General features: G+C 41.3%; 2 protein-coding genes across 2 annotated transcripts; both read right to left on the reverse strand.

Annotated features, from left to right (window-relative positions):
- Nucleotides 1–6,752: 6,752 nt before the first annotated feature.
- LOC101534559 (olfactory receptor 6K3) lies at nucleotides 6,753–7,703 on the reverse strand. The gene has a single exon (XM_004589257.4). It carries the CDS (start codon nucleotides 7,692–7,694, stop codon nucleotides 6,753–6,755), a length of 942 nt encoding a protein of 313 aa, XP_004589314.2. The 5' UTR covers nucleotides 7,695–7,703.
- Nucleotides 7,704–17,490: 9,787 nt separating this feature from the next.
- LOC101534804 (olfactory receptor 6K3-like) lies at nucleotides 17,491–18,530 on the reverse strand. The gene has a single exon (XM_004589258.4). The coding sequence runs from the start codon at nucleotides 18,473–18,475 to the stop codon at nucleotides 17,516–17,518; it is 960 nt and encodes a 319-aa protein (XP_004589315.3). The 5' UTR covers nucleotides 18,476–18,530; the 3' UTR covers nucleotides 17,491–17,515.
- Nucleotides 18,531–19,509: the final 979 nt, after the last annotated feature.

Here is a 19,509-nt window from a genome sequence, read left to right on the forward strand (position 1 = left end):
TCTTTACATATTCAGAATATTAATTATTTTTTCAGATGTATATCTTGCAAAGATTTTATCCAATTATTAATTGCCTATTTTTGTTGAATTTTCTTTTCCTGTGTAGAAGCTTCTTATATAATCCCATTAATCTACTTTTGCATTCATTGCCTATGTTGCTGGAGTCTTATCCAAGAAATTTTGATTATGCCAATGTCCTAAAGTATTTTTCCGATGTATGATGATTTTGTGTGTTTACATTTAGATCCTTAATCTGTTGTGAGTTAATGTTTGTATAGTGTGTAAGATAGGCCTGCACTTGTTAGTGCACAAACCTGACTATAAACTGTGATCACCATGTGACACCAAGATAAGCTACCCTTCCAAGTTCTACAATTGTGCAGATATGACTATTGGAGCTATATCACACAGCATCACCTGAATCAGCTACGAAGAAAGTAGGTAAAACCCCTACTGTGTTTTGCTTGCTTAGTCCCAGAGACAGCTATTTCATACTTGGGGCATGGAATGTGCATACCAAAATCTGAATTTTCACTTGCTAGTGTACAACCGCAGAATAATCTGTTATAAAACCATGGGACCTAGTTAAGGCCTCCCCTGAGTTGAATGTTTGAAATGTGTTCTAAAGTCACCTAAATTCAGCTTCTGAGATTTGGGGAGCACCATATTTTAATTCCATTACTGCAAACTCATGTCTGCCAGTGTACAATGACAATAACAATCTGCAAGTGAAAATATGGGACTTAACTAAGAACTGCACAATATACTGCAGCTCTGAAACTGTAACCATTGGACATAAGTCTCAAAAAGTTATATTTGCCCTTGGGACGTGGGAAAGGCTCCCTCTCTGGTTCACTGCTTCATGCCCATGGCTTGAAGGACACAATCTTTCACATACTGTAAACTTTTCCTTTGTGGCCTATCCTGTAGTTTGAAGACTATGATGATTAATAATATATTCCTCAGAATTACTAGAACCTGGCACTGATAAGATAGAAAAACTGCTTCTCACACATTGCAGGACATATTCCATATGTTTGATAAAACATATGGACACATGGAATAATATCAAGTGAATAAATATTTGTATTACAGGGATATTTGAATGAGAAAAGAAGAGCAAGGCGTTGATCATCTATTTAATGGAGCAATAATAGAAATGCCCAAAATTCTTGGGATGCAGATATCCAGATGTAGGAAGGACAAAGGATCCCAATCATACTGAACAAAGACATACCTCTCTAGAGAATATTCTGGTCAAATTATCAATGGTTAAGGACAAGAAATGAATCCTAAACACAACAAAACAAAAAATGTTACATCTTTCAAAAAGCCACTAAGGAAATAATCAGCTTCTGTGCAGAAACCTTACAGGCCAGAAGATATTAGCATGATTTATGCAAGGTCTTGAATAATGATTAAAAAAACCTTTGCATTCTAAACAAAACAAAAAAGCTTTCCATTTTAATCAACAACCACAAAAACCTTCAAAGAATTTGGGATTGCCCATATGGAAGACCTAGCTGGAATTTTCTCGCTGGTGTCTTTGGCCTGGACTACCTTTCACTGTTGTGGATATTTGAATAAATGAATCAGCAAAAAATGATATTTCTGCTTGTCTTCTGCGCTTTCTGTTTTCAAACAAATAAATAAACATTTCTTATAAAATGGTAACCATGACATAGACACTTTATTAATCAGGCTAAGCTGCTGTTTCTGGTATCATCATCATATATCGCTGTGCTGATCTGAATCCTTCTTACTCCACTAGTAATTCTGTCCCCTGATAATGCTCTCACATAAGCAGCAAATGCTTTCACATGTGTTTGCGTGCCTGACACATTTGTGAGAAACCTGGATGGAATTTGAAGCTCCTGGTATTTGTCTGAATAGGCCATTCAGGCAGAAAATGAACAATGACATATCATAGTAGGTTGAACATTCATTCTTCTCAACACTTGGAATATTGTCCAGAATGGGAATATGTGGAAGAGCAGAGTGCTGAAGAAGTACATTACAGGTGAGGAACAACTTCTGGAGGACTTCCACTGACCGGGCCACTGCAACTGCAAGTAAACAAAGGAGCTGATACTGTTTGGTCTGCAGAGGGGAACTGGAAGACGTGTCTGGATCAACCCAGGACACCCACCCACAGGGGGCAACCTGGAATGGACTAGCTGGCATTAACCATAGCCCAATGATGCACACAAAAACCAGGGCTGGAGGACTTGGCTATCAGGACCAGGTCAATGCTTCCACCCCTGAGGGTCTCGAGAGTGGGTGGGCCACGCTGGCTTGGGCCATCACACTCAAAGAGAACTGGGTGTGGGAATAGATTCTGTGAAGAAGTTGTAGGTTCATCTCTGTGGGACTGCAATACCTACTGTATTGTGAGAGCTAGGGGTGGTGACAAGCTAGGCATGACCACAGAACTCTCCAGTATTCATGGGAACTTGAGTTTTGAATAGGCTAGGTTGGCTGAGATTGAAGTACCCACAGGCTCACCCAAGAACTAGGTGTGGGGGTGGAACAGGATGCTGCATGCGCCAGCAAAGGCCTAGCACCCACTGACACATATGAGATCCAGGTCTGGGCGCAGAACTTGGGGATCTCCCTTACTAGGTTGTAGCTTTTGCAGGTGAGCATGAGAGTTGAGGTTAGCTGTTGGGCAGAGCAGGCAAAAATGCCCCACTTGTCAGCTGGTGTGTGAGCTGGCTCAGGGGTAGGGAGGGCTGAGGGTAAGGCTGGCAGGTGTGTAGGCTGGCTGGCAAGTGTGTGGACAATACTAGGTTGAGTCACGGCACGCACTGCTATGTGTGGGAGCCAGGACAGTGTGTAAGACATGCCAGAATAGGCATGGATTCAGTATCCCTTGGCATGTGTGTGGGCTGGGTCTGGGAGTGTGCCAGATTGGACTAGGCTATAGCACCTGACAGAGCTCATGAGAGCCAGAATGGGTGTGGGACAGGTTGGGTTAGAGCATGGCATTCACTGAACCACATGAGAGGCAGGTCTGGGGGATAGACCAGGCAAGACTAAACTGAAGCATGCACCAGTAAGAGCTGGAAAGGTGTGGGTCTGTTGGGCAAGGCTGCTACATCTGCCATGAATGTCAGAAAAGGAGGCAGGCCAAATCAGGCCTGGTCAAGCACCCACCAGTGCATGTGAGATTTGGACTGGGAGGCAGCCTGAGAGAGGACTTTGGGAAACTCACTGGTGAGCACAAGCACTAGGCTGCGCAACAATAAACATAAGCAATACACGTCGTTAAGTCTAGGGGTTAGCCAGGCTGTGCCAGTTCACAGGATTCGCTGACAGGGATGAGAGAGAGCCAGGGCAGGGTGCAGGATAATCCAGATTGGACTGCAACACCCACAAGTTCTCATTAGCACCAGGACTGTGGGCTGCCTGGGCTGGGACAAGCTGCGGCACCCACCACTATGAGCCGGAACTGGAAGCAGACCAGGTGGAACCAGGCTACAGCACCTGCATATAACTGTCGAGGTGAGGCAAGCCATGCCACACTGGGCTGCAGCATCTACCAGTATATGTAAGACTCTCTGGGGTGAACCTGGTATGGGAGCTGCAGGGGCTTTCCTACTAGACCACGACTCCCACTGGTGAGAATGAGATCTTGGACTAGGGCAAAGCAGGCTGGGCAGAACAACACTTGTTAGCCTGTTTGTGAGTTGTTTCAGGGACAGCTGGGCTGGGGTAGGACACATCAATTGGTATGTACAAGAACCAGAATAAGTGTAGGCTGGTCAGGCTTTACTGCAACATCTGCTAGCAAGTGCTGGGACTGGATGTAAGTCATGTCAGACTGGACCACAGTATCACCTAGAAAGTGCAAGATCTGGGCTGAGAGTGGGCCTTATAGGAAAACTGTGAGCAGTCCTCTGATGGACTGCTGGTCCGACCCATGACTGTGAGAACCACAGCTGAGGGCTGTCTTGGTGGGGAATAAAGGGGAAGTTCCCACCCATGTGTGCAAAGGCCAAGTGTGTGCTGGGCAGAGTTAGTGCTGGGTTGCAGAATCCATTAGTTTGCAGATGAGATGGGATTGGAGATAAAACTACCCAGGTGGTTGAAACCACCAGTGTGTGTGTAGGCTTATATGGGTGACAGACTTTGCCAAACCCCACACTGGCTGTCATACACATGAGTCGGGTCTGGGATCCCCTCCAGTAAGGTTTTTTGGAGGAACCAACCCAGACAGTGCCACTGGACTCAACACTCTGACCACAGAGAAAAATCACAGAATTTGTGCTGCAGCCTTGGAGTATGTGTATCCGGAATCAGCCTGCTCAGCTGCAGGTGCCTGTGTAGTGGACAGCTACGGCCAGATGCACAAGAGACATGACAGCCCTTCACTGAGGCCTGCAGAAGATGTCAACGCCACGTCAGAGGATGAAGGGTGAAACAAATTGGACAACTCTTATGATCAAGCTTTGACAGCAAGTATTTCAGGGAGTGAATAGACTACGGTGAACGATGTTAGCCAATGGACCTTGGGAAGATTTTCTCAACCTTGGAGCAATGAAATCAACAGCACCTTGGAACTTCTGAGATCACTTAAGTAATATCATTGAAATGTTTTTTATGATTTATTTATTTTTATTGGAAAGGCAGAGGTACAGAGAGAATGTGAGGCAGAGAGGAAGATCTTCCGTCCAATGATTCACTCCCCAAGTGGCTGCAAAGGCCGGAGCTGAACCAATCCGAAGTCAGGAATCAGGAGCTTCTTCCAGGTCTCCCACATGGGTGCAGGGTCCCAAGGCTTTGGGCCATCCTTGACTGCTTTCCCAGGCCACATGCAGGGAGCTGGATGGAAAGTGGAGCAGCCAGGACAGGAGCCAGAGCCCATATAGGTTTCCAGTGCCACGCCCTGTTGGAATATTCTCCACATCAGAAATTCTAGAAGGACATCAAGTGCCCTTCTCCCATCTCAGGGTATCTGATGCAGTTTGGGGCTAGGAATTTCTCCCTCCTCCCTACTCCCGACATACAGAAGGAAAAAAAGTTGAAAGTATTTGTTTCACTCACTTTCCCCTATGCCTCAGTCCTCCCCACCCTAATCAGCAGTCCACAAGGGCGTACATCCTTTTCAAGTATCTAAACAATATCAAAAATAAAATGATTTTTAAATAAGCAAATTGATTTTTGATGGCAATATTTGGAATGTATTTCAAAGAAAGCGAAAATAGAGCAATGCAGCTTATAAGCATATTTCTAGATCTGATCACTTCAGAATGTTTGTGAGGCCACTTAAATAGCTTAATTCAAACAAATTGAAAGGAGTCAAAGTAAAATCAAGTTTTGTTACTACTCAGTGCTGAAGAAATAATAGCAAAGCTTATTTTAAATAGTAATTATTACAAAGTCTTCAAAATAATTTTTGTTTTTAGTTCATCACTTTTTATTGTAACAATCTTTAGCACACTGGTAACAAAAGATAATGACCAACGACTGCTATGGTTTGAATGTTCTCTCCAAAACTTAGATTAAAATGTAATGGTCATTTTAACCTGTACTAAGAGGTGGAGCTTTTATCAGGGGATTCAGCCATGAGAGCTTTGTCCTTATGGAAGGATGAACAGCACTGTTAAGCAGTGGCTTTGGTACTGAGAGAGTGCATTATTGTGAAAGTGAGTTCAGTCTTCGCTCATGCATGTCCCTTTATGTAAGTTTAGCTCTCTTCCACTATGCTATCATGCAGCACGGAGGTCCCTGCTAAATGCCTTTACCGTAATCTTGAACTTCTTCAGCTCCAAAACTATGCGAAATGTTCCTTTGTTTATGAATTATCCAGTCTCAATTTTTGTATATCCCTCAAAATGGACTATAAATTGGCAGGTGGTATTAACACTAACAGTTATTTTTCTAGTGCTGTTTTATGCAATATTAAAAGCACTTACATAGAATAATTCATTTAAAAGAATCATAGCTTAAGATCTTTTTAATTTTGCCTTCATATATAAAAAAAATCTCGTATGTGGAAAAATTGTAGCCCTGAGCAAGCTATTAAATACAGATTTAGCCTTTTCTCAAGATCTTACCTTTTTAGCTATCATATTTTATAATCTGAAGATATTTCAGTTCACACATGCTATAACACTTAAGGAGTAAGATTAATTTTTATAATTCATACAATTAATGTTTATAAGACATTTTTATTACCATAGCCATTGTTTTTTTTAAAAAGATTTATTCATTTTATTACAGCCGGATATACAGAGAGGAGGAGAGACAGAGAGGAAGATCTTCCGTCCAATGATTCACTCCCCAAGTGAGCCGCAACGGGCCGGTGTGCGCCGATCCGATGCCGGGAACCAGGAACCTCTTCCGGGTCTCCCACACGGGTGCAGGGTCCCAAAGCATTGGGCCGTCCTCAACTGCTTTCCCAGGCCACAAGCAGGGAGCTGGATGGGAAGTGGAGCTGCCGGGATTAGAACCGGCGCCCATATGGGATCCCGGGGCTTTCAAGGCGAGGACTTTAGCCACTAGGCTACGCCGCCGGGCCCAGCCATTGTTTTTCTCTCTATATTTATCAATGCAATTCAAGATAGTCTATATTATCACAATCAGACATGCTATAAACAGACTAAATGTGCATAAACAGAATGGAAAAACTGGGATAAAGAGATGCCAAATAATAGGCAATAGTGAATGACTCATAAGCCAATGTTCTGGTTTAGTATGTGAGTATGACATCCACAGTAAGCAATGCTCGGAAGCTGGCATTAATCCATCTATTCAGCAAACACCTTCTGATGGCAGAGGAGTTTCTTAATTGCAATCTTCATGTCCTTATTTCTTAAGCTATAGATGATCGGGTTGAAAAGAGGAGCAAGAACTGCAAACATCAATGCAATGGTTGTGTCCAGGATAGGCGGGAAGACGGCAGAAAAACGAAGATACATGAGAGACACACTGCCATAGAACATCAGAAAAACACCCAGATGGGCTGCACAGGTAGAAAATGCCTTCTGACGGCCCTCCACAGAGGGGATCCTCAGGATCACTCTGATGATTCTGATATAAGAGAGGGCAATTACCAGAATGGAGAAGATGATGGCCACAGCATGGATCACATCCTCAACCAGGATCATGGATGTGTCCGTGCAGGCCAAGCGCAGCACAGGTTCAAAGTCACAGAAAATTTGATGGATTTGATTGGGCCCACAGAAAGGTAGTGTGGAAATCCATGCAATCTCTGGGAGCAATACAAGAAAGCCAAAGATACAGGAACCTGCACAAAGCTGACCACACAGCCGCGGTGTCATGATGGTTGGATAACGGAGAGGGTTACAGATGGCAACATACCTGTCAATGGCCATGGTGGTCAGCAGAATCCCTTCAGAATTTCCAAGAGAATGAAAGAAGTACATCTGCAAGAGGCATCCAGTCATGGAGATGGTCCTCTGCTCACTAATGAGGTTGGAGAGCATTTTGGGGATGGTAGCTGTAGTATACCATATCTCCAAAAATGAGAAGATGCTGATGAAGTTATACATAGGGTTGTGGAGACTACTGTCCATCCTGACAGCAAAAAACACGGTGAGATTTCCAGTAACAATGAATATGTATATGACTAACAAAAGAATGAAGACAAGGATGCTACCATCTTCAAACTCGAGGAATCCACAGAAGAGGAATTCTGTCACTGCAGCTGTTTGGTTGCTTGTCATCATGATTTTAGAAATTTCAGCTGTTATATACAGAAAGACACAGCACACCTGTCTTTGTAGATGAAAGGCAAGTACATGCATTTGCTCAAATGAGAATGCCCTTTAGGTAGACCAAGAACCTTTATTTCTAGATTAATTTTTGAATCATTCATGTAATAGCTAAGAGGTGTTGAGCACAAAGTAGGTTTGTTGAATTTGGCAATGAAGAAAATAGTCTCTACTTTCGTTAAGCTTAAGTTCTAACAAAAGATACAATAAGAAAATCAGATACCAAGACTATCATGTATACTAACTGAATTGACTAAAATAGTAGGGTCTAAATAGTAGAGTTACTAACAACAACTGCTTGTAATAATTTCCTGGATTGTTCTTGGCTACAGATCAAACAAAACAGTGAGTTCTCTTATTCACTATACAATTATTATGAGATCCATTCTGCATTTTCCTGGTTTCCATTTTCAGAATTCTTATCTTTTATTGTACCACATTGTGGCTTTGGTTTTGTGTAAAGAGGATAAGTTACAGAGGCAGAAGTATCCAGGTAAAAATTTAGTAGCAAACACTATTCCCAGCAATAGAAAAAAAAAATTAACAGAAACGAACTGCCACAAAAAAGAAGAGGCTAGTGATTCATTTAGCGGCAGAAATAGTTTGTTTTAAATTAAGCTGCCAACTGCCAGATTACAAAGGATAGTGAAATCAATCCAAGATTTTTCCAAAGTACCTAAATCTATGTATTCTGAAGTCGACTATTAAGGAATGGGAAAGTAGAGGCCAGAATATGAAGTTCTAACACAATTCAGGTCTCTTGATGCCATGTTCCCTTGAAACTGACATGAAGATGTTGTCTTAAAATCAGGAAGTATTATTCAGGTAAGCCAGGGAACTGGTCAAACCAGCAGACAGGGTTTCAGTCAAGCACAAGTGCTTAGCACACTAAAGCAGTTAGAAAAATACGAAGACATTATCTTTCTGAGGAAAATACAGAATAAAAAAAATGGACTTCTGCCTATAGCCATATCACCCCAAACACACCTGATCTCATCTGATCTCTGAATCTAAGCAGTCAGGCCTCATTCACACTTGGATGGGAGAGAAGAACTTCTTACACCAATAAGTAACTCTTGTCTATGCCATGTTAACATTTCCCTTTTAAGACAGCAAATACTTTTCATGAGCAAATACAATTTTTAGCATTCCTTATAAAGGGACATTAGTTTTATATTTCATGTAGGTTTGTTTAAGAATTGCATTGGAGGGACCGGAACCTTCCTGGCCTGGGGACGGCTGGCTGCCCCCCAGGGCTAGGGGCAGCCCTGGGGGAGCAGCCCAGCCAGGCCAGACCCGAGAACGAGGACCCAGCATGCCAAGACCACAGCCGAAAGGCAGTGAGGGGTCCCTGGCTTTGGGCGGCCAGCTACAGAGTTTTTACGATCAGAAAAAGCTGCCCAGGGACACTCTTGAATAAGGCCAGCCTTTGTGTAGGTCAGAGATGAATTTCTGGTGATTCCCAGCAATGGTAAACATAAACACTAGGGCAACAGTGGGACTGAGACATGAAGGTTTGAATGAGAGTACCCATAAGAACTTTAGAACCAGATTGAGTTACCAACCAAACCAAGACCCAGAAGCTCGAGTGGCCTAGTTGGGAAATAGTGGGCATCTTCCTCCTAGGTAACTATCCCTCTGATGAACATGAAACCAAGATAGGGGTGGGATTGCTAAACAGAAATGCATATGCCAGTATTTATCTGGGTTGGATAGGGGGCTGGTCGGGTCGATTTGGGCTTCAATAATTTCCAGAGTTTAATGAGAGGTGGGACAGACTGAACAAGACTGCGATTTTTTATGTCAGTCTGATTGCTCCCAAATAATCTCTTTCCACTAGTAGAATTCATCACGTGCTCATGAAGCAGATGATGGCATCATTTTTCCCAAAAGACTTCTGTGTTTCCTTTTAATTAAGCATGTATTGGTTACTCAGAGGTGCATTATTTTATCAGGGTGCTATACTCTGTTGTTGATGTTGTTGTTGTTGTGATTGATGTGGCTGTTATGAACTGATGTCAATCCAGGAAACAGTAATATTATTTCAACCCCAAACAGCCTGTATCTCATGCAATAAGACATTGTGAAGTAACCAATGAACCAACAATCGATATGAGTCAGATTGCTTATGATCTACATTAAGAAATGTAAAACCTAATAAACTTGTAAGGCCCTATGATACTTGGAAATGGGGAGGGAGAGCAGAGAAATCTTACACCACCCCAGTAGGTGTGAGGAAGACGGGAGAAGGATAACCCATCAGGATCATAACTGGTAACTCATAAACAGCAGACTCGAGTCAGCATTAGACAATAGCAAAACTACAAAGACATGTGGGGGGAATCAGGAGCAATCCTAACAACCTCTTAACAGGAGGTCATAAGCATAGAGCGGGGGGGACCCCAGAGTGGAGCAGGGGGACAGGAGGAGGCTTGTATCCCAACCCTGAAGACTCCCGGAGCCTCACCAAGGACTTTCAGTACGACCACCGAGGACTACATCCCTACTGCCAAGGAGACCACGGGGGAAAATGAGTGCCATCGGAGGCCAAGAACTCTGAGGTCACCCACCCCCATTTGGACCTACAATGTGGGATGGAAGAAGCCCAATTCCTGCCTTGCAGGATCCAGGGTCATCGGAACAACAACCAGGATCCCTGAGCGGTCCACAGAAACAGAACAGTAAACTTCCTTCGGAACTAGGGAGAGGAGCTTTCTCTGGCCCTTGCCTGCTTCCAACTTTGGGTCCCCACCCTCTTTTGTAAAGACCATCAGGATTGCTCCAGAAACCCCTCATAACAAACAAACATATGAACAAACAAACTAGAATATATAGACAGAGAACAACTAGGAATGCTTAGAAACAGACAGGAAGCAGTCAGCCGGGATGCACTTATAACTCACTGGGTGGGACACAAAGATCAGTTACTCCTCTCTGGGGTGTTGAGGATTTCTCTGCACACCCCTCCCAAAAAACGTTCACCTAAACTGTTGACATATGTCCTGTTAAAGTTATAGAGTTAGACTACCCGAAAAACAACCAGGTTTAGCAGGATCATGCTTCAATGCTATAAAATGCTAAATACTAACATTGAAATAGACAAGAGACAGCTGAATAGCAATCTATAGCCATTTTAGGGTATATGGAACATGGTTGAATATAAACCAAAATTGAAATGTCTATGAGGAAGTCACAGGTTGTGGTTGAGAACCTGCATTTCCCTAGTAACATATTGGTTAATCAATGCCACGTCAATTAATGCCATAATGTTGTAAATGGTTGTAACTATTATGTTGGGTTTTTTAGTTGATTGGGATGATACTCTGCTGGTTCCACCTTCAGACCAGAGATGGTCTCACCAAGAAGCCATTGAACTTGCCAGGACAATAAGATGCTGGACTTTATGCTTGGTCAAAACCTCCAATGAAAGAATCTCAACTGAATTTGAACTATGGAAATGCAACAAGGTGGAGCAATCCACCGTTGGGGGGAGGGTTTGGGGAGGGGCAGGGGGAATTCCAGTGCATAAAAAAAAATGTGTCACATAATGCAATGAAATAAATAAATAAATAAATAATAAGAATTGCATTGGAAAACTAAGATGAAACTAGTGCATAATTTTTAGCATGCATTAACATTTTTCATGGATCTTGTTTCAGAATAAAACACAATCTTGAATAAATTCAATAAGGAACTAGTTTATGTTGACGGAGTTTGTCAGACATTACTTAGCAGCTTCTGGTCAATCAAATGGCATCAGAGAATTAGGACTTATTGTTGTGCTAATCCCTTAGATTTTCATGAAAGAATTATTACAAACAGGAAAATGTTATTGCTCTGCAGATACCGATTGTTGTTGCATCATCCGCTACTTTCGGATGATTTTTAACTTTTTAACTTGCAATGAATAAAATTTTTCAGAGTAATCTTCAACTCTTCTTTTAACTCTGAACTATTTAAAGATTGATATTTGCTAGTTCTTTGATATTATGCAAACTGTAAAATGTGTGACTCATATGGTATTGAGACAGTTGATCAACCTGACAGCAAATTCACAAGTCATTCAGTATAATAATTTTAAAGATAAAATTCTGAGTTAATGAAAATGGATGGTGCAAAATTATCAGTTTTCACTCACTTCAAGCTAGTTACCATTGATGAATTGATGGAGAAAATAAACAAGTGCATATGTACACTCAATATAAATAGATTTTATTATATTAAAAAGTGACTCGTCAGGAAATAATAACTTACTTACCAATAGCCACAAGGTAAGACCTTAAGTCTACTGAAGGAGAATGCAGAATGAGAAAGCTATTTGCTTTCTCCTAGGAAAGTGTTCACGACTCTAAGGGCTGCCTGAATACTGAGACTATCCCCTGTGGGCATTGGTTCACCTGGCCTGGACGGGGGTGCCAGCCTGTGACAGAAAGGAAGACAGCACACCATTCCTCGGATTCCATCTTCTTACTCATAACATTGTGGACTGTTTACTCTTGAGGGTCTTTATTTTACTTACCTGTCCCAACTCTTGGAACAGCTCTTGCTCTCTCAACTCTACTACGATCCTGAACTACATACATAAAAGATTAAACAAAGGTGGAAAGATTCATGCTGTTTTCATTTTCAAAACCATGTACAGACCATACATTTCTGAAAGCGGTGGCATTGGGCCTTTGAAATAGTCAGAAATTTTGTCTCAACTTTTGTTTTTGTTGTTGCTGGTTTTTTTGTTTGTTTGTTTTTGCCCGAGGGAGTCCCTCTTTATGCCTAAAATATTCGATGTTAGTTCTTTCAATAAAATAGAGGTTTCTATGCTTTAGCAAAATTAGAGTTACACTCTTCAGAAACAAACATGTGAAGTATAAATCAATCTATCAGATACTGCCAGGAGAAAAAAGTCAACCAATTCTACTTGAAGATAAGCACACTAAAAATCTAGCTTGGGATATGGAACTTCCTCTGTTTGAGTCAATATCTTGGGTTGATTTTCATTAACAGGCTCCTTTGATATATCTGCACTATTTATTTCAGTAATGTTCTTACTAGTTTATTTCCACTTGGCTGCTTCCAGAACCAGGATATAAAGTAGTATCCTCCAAGATCATAATCTATTTGGAAGACTATCAACTGGGGCTGGAACAACAGCTCAACCGACTAATCCTCTGTCTACAAGTACCGATATACCATATGGTTTATTTCCCGGCTGCTCCTGTTCCTATCCAGCTAACAGCCTGGGAAAACAGTGGAAGACAGCCCAAGTCCTTGGGCCTTCAGCCATGTGGGAGACCCAGAAGAGTCTCCTGGCTCCTGGCTTTACATTGGCTCAGTTCTGGTCATTGTGGCCATTCGGGATGTGAACCAGCAAATGGAGGATCTTTCTTTCCATCTCTTCTTCTCTTCTCTTTCCAATAAAAATAAATCTTAAAAAAGATTATTTATCTTGATAGAGATATAGACATAGATATCTAGCTCAATGAAAAGTAGACATAGAAATTTTGCAAAAACAGACTAATTTAGAAAACTCAGCAGGTGTGAAATCAGAAACAAGACCATTACCAGTGAATTGACATTATTCAATTTGTCACACCACAGAAAAATGGAACATCACTGATTACTAACTGTAGCATTCTTTATCCTTCACAATGAAATTAAATCCATTCAACCACTGCACAATTTCAAATATACTCAACAATATTGTTAAATCCACAGAAGGAATACTAGGAAAGTATTCTTTTCTTTCTGCTTTGGTGTTTTATATTCAACCCCACATTCTGCACTCACATGAGTTCTCTTACCTCTGGTAAAGGCAGTAGGCTTCTGTTCCTGTTCCAGGCTGATGCTGCTTAAATCACTTCAATTTAACAGGGAAAGTTGCTGTAACTGTTTAAAAGGTTCTTAGTGATACTCTCCACTGGGGTATTTCCCATTGATAACAAGAAAAAGCAGTGCAAGTCTATTTCCCCATGGTTTAATTAATGGGAATCGCTCCTTTGATAGTCTTCTCATTAATGTTCCTTAGTGTTGTGAACTCTAGGAGTCTTAGTGAGGTATAGGCCTCTTTTGATGCATATGCTCAGCATCAGAAGGTTATTTGAATGAGTATCTTTATGAAGAATTATTTTCATAAAATGAAGGATTTATAGATACAGATACATAAATAGAAATATATGCATGTGTTCATGTATAAATGTACATAACTTCCCTGATTTCTGAAAGGGGAGTTAAAATGGAACAGCATTAGATACTAAACAATTTTTGAAATAATTGAGTTTTAAATACACATCACTGTAAATAAATTCAAAATTATGAATAAGCACAAAATTAAAAATAGAGATCATCTGCTAAATTTGTACTCAAAGTTAATCAGGATTAAAGATTTGATTTCCTGGGCTAGGCGCAATGGCTCAGTGACTAAATTCTTGCCTTGTGAGTGCTGGTATCCTTTATGAGCATCAGTTCATGTCCCAGCTGCTCCACTTCCCTTCCAGCTCCCAGCTTGTGGCCTGGGAAAGCAGTAGAGGACAGCCCAGCACCTTCAAGCCCTGCACCCACATGGGAGACCCAGAAGAACTTCCTGGCTCCTGGCTTCAGATCAGCTCAGCTCTGGCCATTGCAGCCATTTGGTGAGTGAACCAGCAGATGAAAGATCATTCCAGCTGTCTCTCCTTCTCTCCGTAAGTCTTATCTGCCTTTTCAGCAAAAGTAAGTACATCTTAAAAAAAAAGTTGCACCATCCTTGTGTTTACATTCTGAATCACAACTCATTAGTGAGTGGTGAAATCAGTTTCAAATGTTTTTAATGAGATAGAAAATGAAAGTATCAGAAGTATCATATGCAATAAATATAAGTATCATTTTGAACAAAAGTGTTTCCTATACGAATGTATATGTGTTCTATAATTTAAAATGTATTCTTTATTGTGAATCACAATAAATTCAACAATATATTTTAATGATTCTACTTATTACCCCAATTCTCTTCTCTCATTGGTAGTAAAATTCCAAAATTTTAGTTGAAATTTTCAGTGATTGCTGAAAATCTTTTTTAAAGACTTATTTTTATTGGAAAGCCAGAAATACAGAGAGGAGAGACACAGAAGATCCTCCATCCGCTGATCCACTGCCCAAGTGGCTGCAATGGCCGGAGATGAGCTGATCCAAAGCCAGGAGCCATTATTCTCCTCCAGATCTCCCACGTGGGTGCAGGGTCCCAAGGCTTTGGGCCGTCCTTGACTGCTTTCCCAGGCCACAAGCAGGGAATTGGATGGGAAGCAGGATAGCAAATCAGCACCCATATGGAATCCCGGCATGTGCAAGGTGAGGACTTTAACCACTAGGCTACTGCACTAGATCTTTTTCCTCTCATATTGGGCTCCTCTACCATCCCTTGCCAAGTTCATTTATTAAGTTTAATCATGATCTCCAGGTTGCTAAACACAATTTTCAGTGCTCTTTTTACTGTTCATTTCTTCTTAGTTTTATTTCTGAATCTTCGTATTTTCCAGTATCCATAATAGTGGATTCTCCAAAACTCAGATTACTATTATTAAGTCTCATGACTTTTCAAATAAATATGCTCAAGAATCACCCAGATGTTACATTCCAAGCCTTAACGGCTTTAACAATCCACCCAATATATTGTTAGGTGTCTAGTGGACCAGTGGGCATTTGACATGCAGGCCAATACATGACTGAATGTCACATCGAAATTACTGGATTCAAGACAGCCTCACACCTAACTCCAGCTTCCTACTAATGCTTAAGCTGGGCGCTGCGTGTAAGGATCAGTACTCGGGTGCCTGCTACCTGTGTAGGAGATGTAGCTGAAGTTCCTGACTTTGAGTTTCAGCATACACCTGTTCCAGTTATTGTGGCAATTCCATAGGATACTTAGAAGTTGGGAGGGCTATGTGTGTGTGTGTGTGTGTTTGTGTGTGTGTGTGTGTGTTGGGAGTGCTGTGTGTGTGTGTGTGTGTGTGTGTAGGCGGAAAGTTGGGAGTGGGTATGTTTCACTCTGACTTTTTCTGTCTCTCATGATTGTCCCCTGGTGATGTTCAATGCTAATATGACTAGGGGTTGTTTTGCTCATCCTCTTAGGAAATGGATCTTTCTTGTTTCAATTTGCAGTTGTTGAACCACCCCGCAAGGTGGCAGCTGCGGGGAGGTATCTCTGCTAAGTGGGATCCGGCTAAGGGCTCAAGCCAAAACCACCCCGCAAGGTGGTGGATGAGCCCTTGGTTTCGGGTGGTCAGTGCACCAATTGGTGCCAGGCTCTGCCTGCTGGCTGCCCAGTGGCGAGCTCTGGGGTTTTTATGATTTGTAATAGCTGCTAAGGGACACTCATGAATTAGAGCAACTTTAGTATAGGTGAGACATGAATTCCTGGCAATTGCCAGTGATAGGGACATGTAACTTTGCGCTTGCACCTACTGGTCTACTTTCGTCAGGGATGCTGGGCCACAGTGTCTGAGGCAGAGGCCAGGACAAGTGAGGGCCTGAGACAAGCTGAGTCAGAACAGCCACTGTCGGGTGTGTGATCTGCAGCTAGGAGCAGGCCAAGTTGAAGAGCTGTGGGGACACCCTAACTGGGTTGAGGTTCCCACCAAGGGGCACATGTGCTGGAATGGGGGCTGCGTTCTAACTAGGAAACAGTTGTAGTAAACACTTTTGCATGAAAATAATCCTAATGTTTATTTCCATTTTGTATAAAATTTTTTGAAATAGCTCACATTTAATAAATCTGTGTTTGCATTATTTAAAATAGTTTAGTTTATCAAAAAATATACTTTGTGCATCAGATTTAAGATTTTTAATTGAGGAAATCATTTAGACTTATGTTTTAAGTCAATATAATTGAGTTAATATTTATAGTCAATGAAATTGGGAATGAGCCTTTGTAGTGGGTTACGTTGCCACGTGTGTTAGCTATGTATGTCCCATATCAGAATGGTGGTTTGAGTCCTGGCTATTCTGATTCCAATCGAACTTCCTGCTAAGGCAACTGGGAAGGAAGCAAAAAATGGCACTGTACCTGCTTCCCTGCCAGTCATATGGGAGGCCAGATAGCTCCTGTGAGCATTTGGGAGAATACTCAACAGACAGAAAGCCTCTCTCTCTCTCCTCTCTCTCTCTCTTTTTCTTTCTGTCTATCTTTTAAGTAAGCAAAATCACACCTTTATCAAGGCTTAGCATTTTACGTTCAAAAAAAAAAATATATAGGGTCCGGCGTGGTGTCCTAGCAGCTAAACTCCTCATCTCGCACGCACTGGGATCCCATGTGGGTGCCAGTTCTAATTCTGGGAGCCCTGCTTCCCATCCAGCTCCCTGCTTGTGGCCTGGGAAAGCAGTCAAGGATGGCCCAAAGCCTTGGGACCCTGCACCTGTGTGGGAGACCCAGAAGTAGCTCTTGGCTCCTGGCTTCAGATCGGTGCAACTCCAGTTGTTGCAGTCACTTGAGGAGTCAATCAACTGATGGAATATCTTCCTCTCTGTCTTTCCTCCTCTGTGTATATTCGACTTTGCAATAAAAATAAATAAATATTTAAAATAATAATAATTTGTCAACCACCATATGGAAATATTTAAAGGGCTTAGAATGTAGGATTAATTTTACATACACAATATGCATAATGTAGTTCTAACTTGGAAAATTGAAAAGAACCATTTGCCAAATGAAGAAAAATGTACGCAGTGATTTTTGATATCTTATCAGTTACCATTTCAAATTTATGATAATGATGCAATTTATTTGAACACCTGTGTATGAATTTTCATCAGCACCCAAAGGAACTAGACGTCTTTGGAGAACAGAATATTTTCTTGATGGCCTCTTTCATGTCCTTGTTCCTCAGACTGTAGATTATTGGATTGAAAAATGGGGCAAGGACGGCAAACATCAGTGCTATGGCTTTATCCAGAAGTGGTGGGACTGTGATGGAGAAGCGCAGATACATGAATGCCACACTGCCAAAAAACATCAAGAAAATAGTAATATGTGCTGCACAGGTAGAGAATGCCTTCTGACGGCTCTCTCCTGAGGGAATCCTCAAGATCACAGCGATGATCTTTAAATAGGAAAGGGTGATGATGGAGATAGATGTCAAGATGGAAATAGCATGGATCATGTCTTCCACAAGAATCAGTGATGTATCTGTACAGGCCAAATGCAGCACGGGTTTAAAGTCACAGAAGAGTTGATGGATCTGATTGGGGCCACAGAAAGGCAGAGTTGAAATCCACACAATTTCTGGAAGCAACATAAGGAAACCAAAAACACAAGAGGCGGAAGAGAGCTGAATGCACAATCGAGAGGTCACCACAACTGCATAGCGCAGGGGATTGCAGATGGCAACGTATCTGTCAATGGCCATCAGAGTGAGGATGAGGCCCTCTGTGACCCCAAGTGAGTGGAAAAAATACATCTGCAGGATGCACCCAGTGAAAGAGATGGTCTTTTGCTCACTGACCAGGTTGGAGAGCATCTTGGGGATGGTCACTGTGGTGTACCAGATCTCCAAGAAGGAGAAGATGCTGATGAAATTATACATGGGATTGTGAAGTCGGGTATCCAGCCGGACAGCAAAGAAGATGATGAGATTTCCAACAACAATGAACATGTAAATGAAGAGCAAAGGGAAGAAGAAGAAGAGGCTGCCATTCTCAAGATGAGGAAAATCAGAGAAATGAAATTCAGTCACCATTGTCTGATTCTGCTGATTCTTATTTTCAGTCATTTCATTTATCAGCTGATGGAATAAAATACAATTAAAAGTCTAAGTATGATCAAAGATAAATAGAAACTTCCTTTGCAAACAGCTGACCAACTCTGAAATAGTGTACATTAAATAAAATATTGTACATAAATTGCAAATTATGAAGTGATCCAGTCAGATATTCAAATGCTTCTTAGCAGTCACAATATCTGATGCTGTGAATTATTCTCTAGTCAGTGGTTTCAGTGATTTTATATTTAAATTGGTACAAATTCTCTCAATTTTTTACTCAGTAGTTTCTATTGAGAGCCTTAAGACTGCTTGGAATCTACTTTTTCTTATGTAAATAAAAGAACATATTTTAGATATTTAAAAGTGGTTGAAAAGATATGCACTGAAATATGTATTATAATAGTAATTTAGAAACATTTAGGGAAGGGAAAATTTTACTTTTTGATATTAAATGCTTGAAGACACAAAATGAGTTGTGGCAAAACTCCGCTTTGTTAATCAGAATGATTTTAAGGTGGGTCCCTCAAAAACTAAGTCACAGAAACTGAATTTACTTGGTTTGCTTTAATATCAATAATTCAGTGAAAAAGATAAATCCAAATATCATACTGAATATAATTTACTTTAAAACACAACAGTCAACACCCCTACGAGCTACCTTTTTGCTCCAGTTGTGTTCTCTAAAGGCAGTTAGCAATTGAAGTACACTGAGCCAGAAAGCACATTCAGTGACAGCCTACAGACAGAGACTTGGCAAGAGCTTCAATATCTTTACATGTATCCAAATTCTAGACCTTATTAACTAACACAAAGAAAGTTTTCTCAGCTTAGTGACATTTCCATGTTGGGCCACATTATTCATGGCTGAAGGAAGCAAAGAGTGTATGTGTGCATTAAAGCATGTATAGCAGGTCAGTAGCACAGGACCATCCCCCAACCATGACTAAGATGGCCTTGGAAACTGCTAAAACTCTGGGCAAAAAATCTGAGTTAATTGAGAATTGGAAACACTCATTTAAATTTTTCTTTATGAAAAACCAAGT

This window comes from Ochotona princeps, chromosome 2, assembly GCF_030435755.1.
Source record: "Ochotona princeps isolate mOchPri1 chromosome 2, mOchPri1.hap1, whole genome shotgun sequence".
NCBI lineage: Eukaryota > Metazoa > Chordata > Mammalia > Lagomorpha > Ochotonidae > Ochotona > Ochotona princeps.

What these genes read in the sequence shown, in the direction of transcription:
- LOC101534804 (XM_004589258.4), bottom strand. Translation starts at nt 18,475, where the DNA reads ATGACTGAAAATAAGAATCAGCAGAATCAGACAATGGTGACTGAATTT.
- LOC101534559 (XM_004589257.4), bottom strand. Translation starts at nt 7,694, where the DNA reads ATGATGACAAGCAACCAAACAGCTGCAGTGACAGAATTCCTCTTCTGT.